This window comes from Acinonyx jubatus, chromosome D2 (genome assembly GCF_027475565.1).
Source record: "Acinonyx jubatus isolate Ajub_Pintada_27869175 chromosome D2, VMU_Ajub_asm_v1.0, whole genome shotgun sequence".
Taxonomy (NCBI): Eukaryota; Metazoa; Chordata; class Mammalia; order Carnivora; family Felidae; genus Acinonyx; species Acinonyx jubatus.
The window spans coordinates 75,965,240-75,979,066 of NC_069393.1; the positions used below are offsets into that span (position 1 = coordinate 75,965,240).

The 13,827-nt window shown below is 40.3% G+C and overlaps 1 protein-coding gene across 7 annotated transcripts in view; it reads right to left on the minus strand.

Annotated features, from left to right (window-relative positions):
- Window positions 1–4,320: 4,320 nt before the first annotated feature.
- The window catches only part of ATE1 (arginyltransferase 1), a 156,085-nt gene continuing 146,578 nt past the window's right edge, over window positions 4,321–13,827 (minus strand). For 6 of the 7 annotated variants that reach the window (XM_053207345.1, XM_027063273.2, XM_027063274.2 and 3 more), the window contains one exon: window positions 4,321–8,085. In XM_053207345.1, coding sequence (XP_053063320.1) covers window positions 7,907–8,085 — 179 coding nt within the window. In that variant the 3' untranslated portion in view covers window positions 4,321–7,906. The remainder of the gene's footprint in view (window positions 8,086–13,827) is intronic. The other variant, XM_027063272.2, reaches the window with a different exon arrangement.

The following is a 13,827-nucleotide window of genomic DNA, read 5'->3' on the forward strand; positions in this document are numbered from 1 at the left end:
CTGTACCTTGATTTTGGACGTCCAGCCCCCAGAACGGTTACAGAACAAATACGTGTTGTTTTCAGCCACCCAGGTTGTGGTAAGCTGTTAGGGCAGCCCCTGGACCACACATGGCTAGCCACCGAGCCCCTGCAACGTAGCTAGTGAGGCTGAGGAACTGAATTTTAATTACAACTTTTTTTTAATGTTTATTTTTGGCAGAGACGGGGGTTGGTGAGGAGGGGCAGAGAGCGAGGGAGACACAGAATCCGAAGCAGGCTCCAGCCTGTGAGCTGCCAGCACAGAGCCCGACGCGGGGCTCGAACTCCCGGACTGCGAGATCACGACCTGAGCCGAAGTCAGGCAGGCACTTAACCGACGGAGCCACCCAGGCGCCCCTGAATTTCAATTTTAATTAAGTAAGTGGACATACGCAGCTATTGCGGACAGAAAAGCTCTATCAGTTTGTAGGACTCCTACAATAGTCTTACAAATCTAAACCCTTTCACGGCTGACCCTTGAACAAGACGGGCTTAGGGGCACCAACCGCCTGTGAGTCAAACATCTGCAGATAACTTTGACTTCCCCCAAACTTACCTTCTAACAGCCTACTGTTGACCAGAGGCTTACCAATAACATCAACAGTCAATGAACACATATTTTCCATGTTATACGTATTATATATTGTATTCCGACAATAAACTGTCTTAGAGAAAACAAAATGTCATTAAGAGAACCAAGGAAGATACATTTACAGTACCGTACTGTCTTTATTGAAAAAATCTGCATGTAAGTGGACGCATGTACCGTTCAAACCCATGCTGATCAAGAGTCAGATGTATTGATTCTTGGAATTAAAATAGAATAAATTACACTGTTACTAGTGAGCTTTAATCAAGCACACGTTCTCTTTCACTGTATATGTATGTACATATAATCTCTGCTTTAATGGTCCATAAAATAACATCAGCAACAGCTTCTAATTCCAGTCTGGCCACCTCTGAACATTTTTAAATGTGCTTGAAAAGTGTTGGGAACCGTCCACATACAACTGAGCGAAGATCCTTGAGCTCTGAATTCACAAATCGAAATGCTTTTTATTTCATGATCCAAAAGCTCCATTAGTCAAGAGATGCTATTCAGACCCCCTGAATACTGAATTAACAAGGTGTGATGAATGGGACTTCATGAAGTATTCATGAGTCCTCATCTAACGTTAATTAAATAAAATTTTATAAAAGGCCAATGTTAAATGATTTCAAAACCCTGGCCCAGACTGACAAAAAGCATGAAAAATGCAGGGTCAGGAGAAAATATGATCCAAAATCACATAGTCGGACTGTGCGAGCCGGGAGCACAACATTTGTACCTTCTTGGTATAACGGCTTTAGCTTGCAGCATATAAATAATTTTAGAAACTACTTTTTGTCTATTGGTTCTAATCAAGCTGTAATGATCAGAGAAACAAAGCTATTTGCGCGAGTCACTCCTGGTCTGCTTTATGCATGCTAGACGTGGGAAGGGAAGGGTGTCTTTCTCTCCTCCTCCGAGGTAGCTGAAACATTGATTTTTGAATTCCAAATTAGAGAGTGATTATTAAAAATCACAAATGCCACATAACATTAAAACTTGCTGTGTACTACTAGCTATTTATCTGAGGGATACAGGTGTGCTGTTTCATAGGGGCACATGCACCCCTATATTTATAGCAGCACTATCGACAATAGCCAAAGGATGGAAAGAGCCCCAATGTCCATCGATGGATGAATGGATAAAGACGATGTGGTATATAGATATAGATACAGGTATAGATATAGATATAGACAGATATAATGGAGTATTACTCAACAATCAAAAAGCATGAAATCTTGCCATCTGCAACTACGTGGATGGAACTGGAGGGTATTATTCTGCTAAGTGAAATTAGTCAGAGAAAGACAAAAATCACAGGACTTCACTCATATGAGGACTTTAAGAGACAAGACAGATGAACACAAGGGAAGGGAAGCAAAAATAATATAAAAACAGGGAGGGGGACAAAACATAAAAGACTCTTAAATACAGAGAACAAACTGAGGGTTGCTGGCGGGGTGATGGGTGGGGGGATGGGCTAAATGGGCAAGGGGGCATTAAGGAGGACACTTGCTGGGATGAGCACTGGGTGTTATATGGAGGGGATGAATCACTGGAATCTACTCCTGAAATCATTATAGCACTATATGCTAACTTGGATGTAAATTTAAAAATAAATAAATAAATAAATAAATAAATAAATAAATAAATAAAGAGACGTAGAGGGATATGTTGTTTAAAGGAAATAATAGTGAATTACTTTATAATATAAATTATTGCCCCTTAAAAAAACTAAATCTCAATGGAAGAAAAAAAGGTCATTATTTTTCTCATATTAAATTGCACATTTTCTGAAAAAAAAAAAAGGTTTACTGTGCATTTATGCACATCTATACTGCGCACAGAAAACTGCACATTTTCTAAAAAATAAAAATAAAAAAAAAAGAAAAACGATTTCATTTTGTTTTCTAAGAGCGCACCCCTGTGGAACTGTTTCTTCACACCGCAGGTGATGTGCTGAGGAAACCAATGGGTATAAATCTGCAAGCTATTTTGAAGTTCTGAAAGAATAAGAATTTGGCATGCAAACTATATTTAGCAACTTTAATTCTTGGTCTAATTGAAGCCGTCGATAGGAAACTATTTCCTGGACGGGGCTGGACTGAGGATACTGCCCGTGACAACCAACTGGACATAAACATACGATCGTACTGAGAATTCAATCTTAAGAAGCCAACATCTAAAAAGCTTAGCTAAATTAGCAACTGCCCACCGTCTCCATATACTAATTTTAAGGACCTCTGTTGTCTAAAGAATCAATGAATCAGAAACTTGTTTTAAATAACCTCAAGTTTTTAAGACATTTTCTAACTAGAAATTTTAGAGATGTGCAGACTGTAAAAATGGTATAATCTCCCAGAAAATATTTAGTTGAGAGATAATGAGAGAAAGGGACACTAAGTTTTATAAAAGCTACACATTTCTTGGGGCACCTGGGTGGCTCAGTCGGTTGAGTGTCTGACTCTTGATTTTGGCTCAGGTCGGGATCCCAGGGTCGTGGAATCACGTCCCACATCAGGTTCCGCGCTGAGTGTGGAGACTGCTTAAGATTCTCTCTTTCCCCCTCTGCCCCTCTCCCCTGCTCATGTGTGCTCTCCAAAAAAAAAAAAAAAAAAGGTGCATATTTCCTGAACCTTCAAGTTAAGAGAAAACCCCTGCTGTCCAGGGAAAGGCACAGGGGCTGGGAAAAATGAGGAGTAAGAACCACGTGACCGAATGTTACAAGCAACTGATGAAAGATATTAATGTCGGTCAGTTACAACTCCGAGTGCCCATAAGGAGGGGCTGACGTCTTAAGACTCCTTTCTCAAAAGGTACTAGACACGGCAGAGTATTATCGAACAGCCATTAAAATGATTATATTCTTCCTCATTTAGTTTCATGTTCACAGATTAAGATGTTCAAATATATTGAATAGACGAAAAAATTATAAAACCCTATACATGACATGATTCCATTTTTATTTAAAAATAAAAACACATACATACACGTAGACCGAACAAACTATGAACGGGTACACACATCAAAGTGTTAACCGTAGTGGTGGTGCTTGCTGATAGGATGCTAAGTGATCTTGTATCTTGTTTTGTGTACTTTTCTACACGGCCTAAGTGCTCCCTGGTGAACACCGTCCACTTCAGGTAAGAAAAACAACAACGCAAATTTCCATTCTGGAAAAAAAAAATGTCAGTGGGAATCCTAACCAATATTTAAATCCCTTGGAAAATCGTACACCTACTAGGGTCCTCTTTACTGTAAAAAGACAAAACGTTTGTAAACATATTTCATAAATATACTGTGTACTATTGTGGACCATTAAAGCATACTTTGTTTTATGAGATACTAATGAAAACTTCTCTGTAAACTAAGCTTTTTAAGACAAATTATATTTGAGTTTGCTACTTAAATCCCACTTCTAATCACTTTGGGTAAGAGAATGCCTATTCCCTAATTTATCTTGTGAAACCCAGATGTTTTGCTTAAAGTGAGATTTATTTTATTTTTATTTATTCCTAAGAAAGGAATCCATCATGCTTTGATTTAGGCAACCAAATGATCTAGAATTCCAATTACTGTAAATTAGATATTACGATTCATACAGCCAGTGTTTTATCTCTGTTTTCTGAATATTCACTACAGGTAAAATGTATTAAAAAATTTAAGAGTATGGAAACATAGGTCTTTTAAGTATTGACCAGCACGAGCCACTGCGGATAGAAACAGCTTTATTTTTTTCCACTTAAGCTTTATCAAATGGACTATTCAAAAAGCATACACGAGAGCAAAAAAAAAAATATATCACATGCAATCAAACTTGTTTTGCTTTACAGTCACTGGTTTTCTTTTGGAAAAGAATACATATTTGAATAACTTCTAATTCAAACATTTCCCATATATTTCCATTTCATTTCCTTCTTTAAAGTTAGCAACAAACAACACATTCTAGATAACTGGTCATCACATTCTTTCTCATTTTTATTCATACTGAAATAGTATAAAGACTATAAAATCAGACCATATACTGTTCAGAAATCTGAAAAGCTTCATTTACAGAATAGATTCCAATGTGTTAAGAAACCACACACAAGTGCTATTTTGCAAAATGGATAAAAAATAGGATAAGTTGTCTGAAAGCAAAGATAAACAGTAACAGTTCCTTATCTAAATAATTTTAATCAAATGAATAATATATTCATTTGGTAATAGCCTCTATCTTTCATAGAATATAAAAAAAGTGCTCAGATTACATTTAAAAAAATAACAAAAATCTCACAGAACTGAAAGAATTTAAATAAAGATGGTAGCATGGGGACATCTCGATTTCATTTCTGCTCCCAAGACAAGGAGGCAGCAGACGTGAATTCACCTGAATCCAGAAAGGGACGACAACTCTGAGACTAAACGTGCAGCTGCCAGCCTTGAAAAGATAAAGATAGAAACTGTCTTTGAAAGGTTCTCGAGTGTCCTTCTTTGGATGAAAGCCATTAACATAAAACCAGATTTCTCAGCTAGACTGCATGTCGACTGACAAAGCTGGGTCGCTCTCCTTGTTGTCCTTGTCTAGCACTCTTAATACTCACTCAGCTAGGGCTCAAAAGAACAAATAATTAACTCATCAGGATCAATACACTATCTATTCCCAGAACAGCACATGAACGCAGCAAGTGAGCAGAAGAATCTTTGCGCCCGGCTCTGGCAGTTCACTGCGGCCGACCTTGAACGTCCCCCTCAGGGGCAGCACCATGGTTCCCCGACAGGGGTGACTGATCGCTTTCCTCTGAAGGAACCTTAACTGAATTCTGCAGGAGGAAACCACGCTCGTGGCAAGATGTAAGAGTCCAGTTTTCTCTTCATGGGATACTCAAGAGTTGTGATCGTCAACAGTGCCCTTCTACCTGCCAATCGCTAAGATGTGATGCAGCACCTAACGACGAGGACATTCCAAGGCCAAGGGTACCATGGACCAAGTCTACCCTGCTGGCTTTACTGGTACTGAGATTACTCACAACACCTCTGAAATCCTATTCTGAAACTTCTTTCAAAATTCAGGTATGTCCACAAAACAGCATGTGGAGCATAATTCTATTTATGTTGAAATTATACATGCATACGTGTGGATATATAGAACAATTCTCTCTTTCTCTGGTATGGTAGAATTTCAGATTATTTTTACATTCTAATTTATAGTTTTATTAATGTTTTAATTGCTTACAGTGAGTACCATTTTGTCATCAGAAAACAACTAAGCTATCTTCATTTTATTACTATTTTCTAATGTTCATTTTTTTTTTTTTTGAGAGAGAGAGGGACAGAGCCTGAGCAGGGGAGGAGCAGAGAGGGAGACACAGAATCCCAAGCAGGCTCCAGGGTCTGAGCTGTCAGCACAGAGCCTGACGTGAGGCTCAAACTCATGGATCGTGAGATCATGACCTGAACCGAGGTCAAGACAAGACGGTTAACCGACTGAGCCACCCAGGCGCCCCAAGCTGTCTTCATTTTAGAGGGAAAAATAAAAAAAAGTTCTATAGACTCTGAAGGCAGTTCCAAATACGAGTCTATCAAATACTCTTGGGAGACTTATTTTGCGGAACAAAATTCCAGAAGAATGCTAAACCCACGCTATCAGAAAAAATGGCTTTTCTCGCTACCCTATCTTCAGTTAGCCAGGTACCTGCCCATGGCAGGTGTTAACACAGACACACACACACACACACACACACACACACACACACACACACCCTATCTGAATGAATAAATACACGGTTTATTTAGATGCTGAATTTCTAGACATGTGATTTTTAAAATCATTGTTTTAGGATCTTTCCCTTAGCTAACTGAAATTATTTCCTAATGTTTTATCTAAAATCAGTGCATTTAGGAGAAAAGTTTAAAATCAGTAGTGGGTTTCCAAGTACTAACTTTTATAATACGTGCATTTTTTTAAAAAAGATCAATAGAAAAGAGGCAAAATGCGGTATGAAATGAACTAGTGGCCGAGCAGCTGGCTGCAGAAGACGGGGAGGAGCTGATACAGAGCACAAGAAACCAAAGCTGCTCTGTCGCTCATGGTCTCCAACACAACTCAGTTCTAACTACAAACTGACGTGCGAGTCTCCTCTTCCTTCCTGGCACAGTGCCTGTCACCTTGACGGTGGTGGACGAGGGACACTGGCTGACTGGGTGAGGGGCCAAACAAAAGCAAGTGAGAGGGGAAAAAAGAAGCCGGCCTCTGCCTCAAATTCCCGAGTGCAGCACCTGCTCCGTGACTCGCAAACCAGAGGGCAAGGCACGGATTGTTCACCTCTTGCCCCGGAACAGAGGTCAGAATGATGCCTGTGCTTCGTTACGTGTGACTTGTAGTGCAGCTAGTAGTCCGATATTAACTAATTTTTAATCAGCAACCAAAGACAAGTGTCCTGAGTTCGAAGGAATGAAAAATTTAGTGTATGTTTACTTCTGGTGGGTCTTACTAGGCCAAGGCAGGAGCCAATATTTTACAAAAACAAAATGAAAAAACCGAAACAAACACAAAGAAAACTCCACTTCTTAGATTTTTAGAAATACGGCAAATCATCTACACAACCAGGGTAACCATATATTTTGCTGTCCAAACTGGGATACTCTTGTAGTAATCGTTCTAGGAAAAACTAATCCCATCAAGACAACAGACACAATGGGGACTGTCCTGGGTAAATGAGTATCTGATGTTCACATGACATCCTTTCTTCAATGTTTATATTCTTTTGAGTTTTCTATTAACTACGTAACATTCAGCAGCAATTTAATACTAAACACCGAATAACAACACAGTCTTGTTCTCCTGAGAAGACGTTTTCTAAGTGGTGAGACAGACCCCCTCACTGTCCTCCCCACACGTAAGGTTTCGTAGCGTAAACTAATGTGTTGAATGGATCTGAGAAGTCTGTTGTAATTTCTTTGACAAAAAAAGCACAACAGTGATTTAAATTAGTTAAGATCCACTTACTAATTTTACTTTCCAAAATAGTAACATGAGAAGTTTATACTGTATCTTGCTCATAAAACAAACTTCCAAAATGATAAGCCCCAATTATGAGGCTAGGTCATGACGTATTTTTAAAATCTTTGTATTAACCAGGAGATTCTCACAAATACATTGCCACAAAATATTTTAGAAAAGCCATATAATAGTCAAAATAAAAAAGTCTAATCTGTGGGCGGGTCCGGAACGTCCCCGGAGGGAGGGGCATGTACCGGGCGGCGCGCGTCACGGGCACAGGGTGGGTGCCCGGGCGGGAGCGGGAGCGGCGTGGGTTCAGTTCCGGAACAGCAGCATCCGCTCGGAGCACGTCTGCCCCACCAGCCTCGCGTACTGCAGCACAGCGGCCTCCTCGCCCGGGTCTTTCTGCTGTTTCTTGTAAACGCCGTAAGGCATTATGGCTTTCTTGTGGAACACCTGCAAACGGTCAGGGTCTTTACTGCGACCTTCATCCACTGCAATAAGAAAGAAAATATTCATTAGAAAGTCTCATGTCCAGCTACTTCTCATTTCTGAATTTAAAAATGTTTAATTTCTGGGGCGCCTGGGAGGCTCGGTCGGTTAAGCGTCCGACTTCAGCTCAGGTCATGATCTCGCAGTTCGTGGGTTCGAGCCCCGCGTCGGGCTCCGTGCTGGCAGCTCAGAGCCTGGAGCCTGCTTCGGATTCTGCATCTCTCTCTCTCTCTCTCTCTCTCTCTCTGCCCCTCCCCTGCTCACGCTCTGTCACTCTCTCAAAATATTAAAAACAAATGTTTAATTTGAGTAATAATTATGCGTTAAGATGTTCTCCTCGAGCCGTGTATGTTTAAACGAGGGCGTGCGGCATGAACATTAAGATGAACCTGAGTATGTTAATAAATAAATGCCCTGACAAAAGGTGATAAATTCCCTCCCCTAAGCGAGCTGGAACATCCGGAAGAGAACTGCATGCAATTAAACAACCGGCCTTGAACACATTCCTTTCTCCTAACGGGAAAGTTTACAACTCTCTAGCATCTTTCCTGGGTCTGAACTGAACGGACCTTGCCTGTCCCCAAGCCAACGTACTGAGGTTCTCATCACTGCAACAAAGGTTTCTGCAACCCATCGGCTTGGCTGACTAGAGCCGAGCAGGTCCGCGCACTGGGCAGGCAGGGTCCGGGGGCAGCGGGCAGACTCTTCCGGCTTTCGTGGCGGATGCGGCAGGGATGGCCAGTGGCTGCTGCTCTTGCTTCTCCTCTTTTCTCACAGAAACAAATCCCTGGTTTCTGCAGGACACAATGGTTGCCTGGAGGAAAGCCTGATTCCCAGCTGCTCCTGCTGTCGGGTGTGGCCTCGTGACCAAGCTCTGGCCAACAGGATACGAGCAGGAGTGTCTCGTGGCAATTTCTAGGAATCCTTTAAAAGAACAGCTGGTCTTGTGCCCTCTCCCCCTTTTATTTTTCAATCCTTCCTTCACTGTGCTGCCTGCTTCATGAACGTCACGGCAGGGCTGCCCACCTGTCTCCTCCTGAGCCCGAGACTATGAGATTTCTCTTAGGTCAACAAAAACTAACGCAAGAAGGAACTCCGGTACCAGAGGACTCCGTGGGCTAAAGCTACCAGGGCAGCCCTGGACTGCCGATGTAAAGAATTTCATAGAAAAAAAGAAACTCCCTTGTTTCAGCCAATTTACTCTAGGTCTCAATTAATGGCAGCTGCTCCTAATTCCAGCAGATAGAGGGACCACCCCGACAGTATGTACTTCAATGTATAATGTCTTTTATCAGGGAGTTGGCCAGGCCACTTCCAAAAACCATCCTCCAGCTGCGGTTTTCAATCCTGAGTACATACCGGGTCTCTGATTGCCTGTACATCTCACCGATAGTTAACATCGGGCTGAATGATAAAGCACCAGAGAAATCTTGTGAAAGTGGTTTTACGAGTAGAAAGTTGAAGAGGACATTTATGATATAATACTCCCTGCATATCCCCCTCTCCCTTGAGCACTAGGCATATAACCACCAACTCCTCTTGCCCACAGGTCCTGTCCCTATGCTATAATAAAAGCACATTTTGGCACTGAAAACGTCTCAAAAGTTCTTTCTTGACCGTTCATTCGTGGCCCTACATAATGTCTATATTTATAAAATGACGTGTAACCATTTAAACATTTACCCTAAAATATTTTAGGACAAACACATTTTTAACATTCAAACTAATGGAACATTCTAGCAAATAAAAATGTAAAATCTGATGTGCCATCATCTTATTTTAACTCGAACGAATGCCACTCTTTTATTCTTTGCTAATATGACACATAAAAATAGAAAATTAGGAAAATCCCCACCATGCAGAATTTATATTAACTATTTTTTAATGTTTATTTTTTTATTAAAATTTTTGTTAATGTTTATTTTTTTGAAGAGATGGAGAGACAGAGCGTGAGTGGGGAAGGGGCATAGAGAGAGAGGGAGATACAGAATCCGAAGCAGGCTTCAGGCTCTGAGCAGTCAGCACAGAGCCCGACGTGGGGCTTGAACCCACGTATCACAAGATCACGACCTGAGCCGAAGTCAGACACTCAACCAGCTGAGTCGTTGGCTCAGTAAATGGAATGCAGAGCCACAAGGCATCGGTAAGAGAAACAAAGGGAAAGACATTTTTATAAATTTTTAAAAACCTGATATTTCAGTAACTTGAACTAACTCAATGAATTCTCTGGGAATTAGTCATCAAAATTACCAAATATTCAATAAGCACGTTAATTTTTAAATTAATCTTTTTTTAATCTTAAAAGTTATGCAAATTGCACTACTAGGTATTTACCCAGAGAATACAAAAATACAGATTCAAAGGGGGTACATGCACCCCGATGTTAACAGCAGCATTATCTACAGTAGCCAAATTATGGAAAGAGCCCAAATGTCCATCCACTGATAAAGGAATTGTGTATGTGTATCTATGTCTATATATTAGAATACTACTCAGCTATCAAAAAGAATGACATCTTGCCATTTGCCACAACATGGATAGAGCTAAAGTGTATTATGCTAAGTGAAATAAGTCAGAGAAAGACAAATACCGTATGATTTCAACTCACGTGTGGAATTTAAGAAATAAAACAGATGAACACAGGAGAAGGGAAGAAAAAAAAAAAGAGAGGGAGGCAAACCATAAAAGACTCTTAACAATAGAGAACCGAGGGTTGCTGGAGGCAAGGTGGGTGGGGGGATGGGCATTAAGGAGGGTACTTGTGACGAGTACTGGGTGTTATATGTAACTGATGAATCACTAAATTCTACTCTTGAAACTAATTATTACAGTATATGTTAACTAGAATTTAAGCAAAAACTTAAAAAAAAAAGTAACGCTTGTAAAAACTCAAATAATCCAGAAATAAAAAAATTGAACGATGTCAGCACATGGAACCCTTTCTCCCCCACTCCTCTTTTCCTCAGCAAACTTCCACCCACGTTATCAGTGTTCAACAATTTCAGAGGCTACATTTAAATATTAGGAGTTTCGGATCACATTCTATCCATACCTTAAATTAAGGCCAGAAAATCAAATCAATCACCCTTTCAGTGGATGTACTGTATTAAACTTCAGAAACCGCCGATTATCCTTACAGTGAAAATACGATGCGCTTTTCTCGGCTTAACGATCTGCAGTGTTACTGTCACTGCATCTGCAATGAAGGTTAATTCTGATTCGCGGCACATTTTATATTATTAGTATTAAAACCAATTTAAAACCTAAACAAGAAATATTCTGCCAGATTCTTCCATCCAAGTACTAACCAGGCCCGACCCTGCTTAGCTTCCGAGATCAGACGAGATCGGGCGCGTTCAGGGTGGTATGGCCGTAGACACTGCCAGATTCTTAAGACACCAAAAATGTTGATTTATTTACTGAAGTAAAAACAACAACAACAACAACAACAAAAGCATTCCCGCGCCCTCACAAAATGCTTTGTGATCATCCTGAATCGCTCCCTGGTAAGTGTCATCGGTGCTGGTAGACAAAACCCCACACAGCTAAATCCACATGGCACAACAGGCCTCTTCTTGAGGGGACTCTCGAAATTGACTAGAAAAATAAGCCACTCTGAGATTAAAGACCATCTGCCATCTCATCCAAGGGACACTGCCAGCTTACTGACAAGTCTTAGAAAGGTGTGCCAACAAGGACCTCTTGCACCCTTTCTTTCTCTAATGTATCACAGTTTTGTAAGATAAAAACCAAAGGCAATCCCGCAAACTCTCTGAGTTGAGCATCTGATCACTTGCAATACAAATATGCTGTTAAATCTATGATGTTTTAATCTTCAAGGGAAACTTGTCACAATGGGCAACGACTGCTTGATTTTCCCCAGCCTTTTATTTGCAAGAGACGAACTGCACATCACAGGCGCTTTCCGACGAAAAGAATCTAGAGCTCACGGCTTTACTTCTTCTTATGGGGATTTACCTCATTCGTTATTCTCCTAACGTCTAGGCTTCCCAGAAAATGATGAAATGGCCTATTTTCTTACCTTCATTATTTATTGGTAGAGCATTATTTCATAAACATGAAAACAAGTTACATGCTTGACGGTTTCTCAGGACGATGGCCGTGCAGACGGCAAATGTGGCAATGCGAATGAAGCTGAAGTTGAGTGAAACTGTGATGCAACAGAAAGAATGTGGAATTGTGAAGAAGGCATGAAAGAACCCAACTCTGAAACCAAACTCAACTATGGAAAGTTCACTATCAAGTATGATTTAGAGTATCTTCATGTGACAAGAGGTATTAACAAACGTTTCGATCACTATGGGGAAGGGGGAGAATCCATGAAAGGCAGATTTCAGCGCGGGCAGCAAAGGGCCAGGCAAGGGAATGCGTGGCACGTGTGACAGAAATGAACTCCACTCGGCAGCTACTTGGTCAAGTTCACTTGGTGGGAGGCTCAAAAAATTGCTCTGGGAATCCAAAAGCAGTCGGGGAGAATTACACATTTTCATAATCTATAAGGAATAATGTTGCTAGTCATTTCTCTTGGAATATTCTTTTGGACAAAATGAAAACAAATCTAAACTTAGCTTATGTAAAATACCATGGAATAGTAGCTTTATTGACATATAATTCTCCTACAATTCATCCATTTAAAGCGTATGATTCAATGGTCTTTAGTGTATTCACAGACTTGTGCAGCCATCAAAACAAGCAATTTTAGAGCATTTTCAGCATCCCAGAAAGTAACCCTACACCTACTAACAGTCGCTCCCCACCCCTCCTCAACTTCCCTAGCCCCAGGCAATACCAGTCTATTTTCAGTCTCCACATGCAATCTTTTGTGACTTACTTCTTTCACTTGGCACAGTTCGCCCACGCTGCAGCATATAATTGCACTTCGTTCCTTTTTATTGCCAAATAATATGCCATTGTATGGACACACTGCTTTTTACTTATCCAGTTGATGGGCACGTGGGTTGTTTATACTTTTAAACTACTATGACTAATGCTATGAACATTCAGGTCAAAGTGTTTGTGTGCTTTCACTTCTCTTAGATATATACCAAGGACTGAAACTGCTGGGTCATAGGAAAACTCTACATTGAACCTACTGAAGAAAGGCTAGACTGTTGTCCAAAGTGGCTGCACCATTTTATATTCTATCAGCAGTGTATAAAGGTTCCAATTTCTTCACATCCTCATCAACACTGACATTACAGCCATCCCTAGGGTGAATGAAGTAATATCTTACCATGGTTTTGGTTTGCATTTCCCTGATGGCTAATGATGTTGAGTTTCTTTTTATGTGCTTGTTGGCCATTCACGGATCGTCTTTAGAGGAATGTACATTCATGTCATTTGCCCATTTTTAAACTGAGCTTTTTATGGAGTCCTAAGAGTTGTTTGTATATTCCGGATACTAGATCCTTACCAGATATATGATCTATGAAAACATCCTTCCATTCTATGGACTCTGTACTTTGTTGATGTGTCTCCTGAAGTATAAAAGTTTTAAAATTTTGATGAAGCCTAATTTATTTTTTTTTCCTTTTGTTACTTGTGCTTTTGGGGTGATATTTAAGAAATCACTGCCTAATCCAAGGTTAGGAAAATTTACTCCTATTTTTTCTAAGAGTTTTATGGTTTAGCTCTTACATTTTGGTACAATCCATTTTGAGTTAATTTTTGCATATACTATGAAATAGGGAACAAGTTTCATTCTTTTGTATGTGGTTATCCAG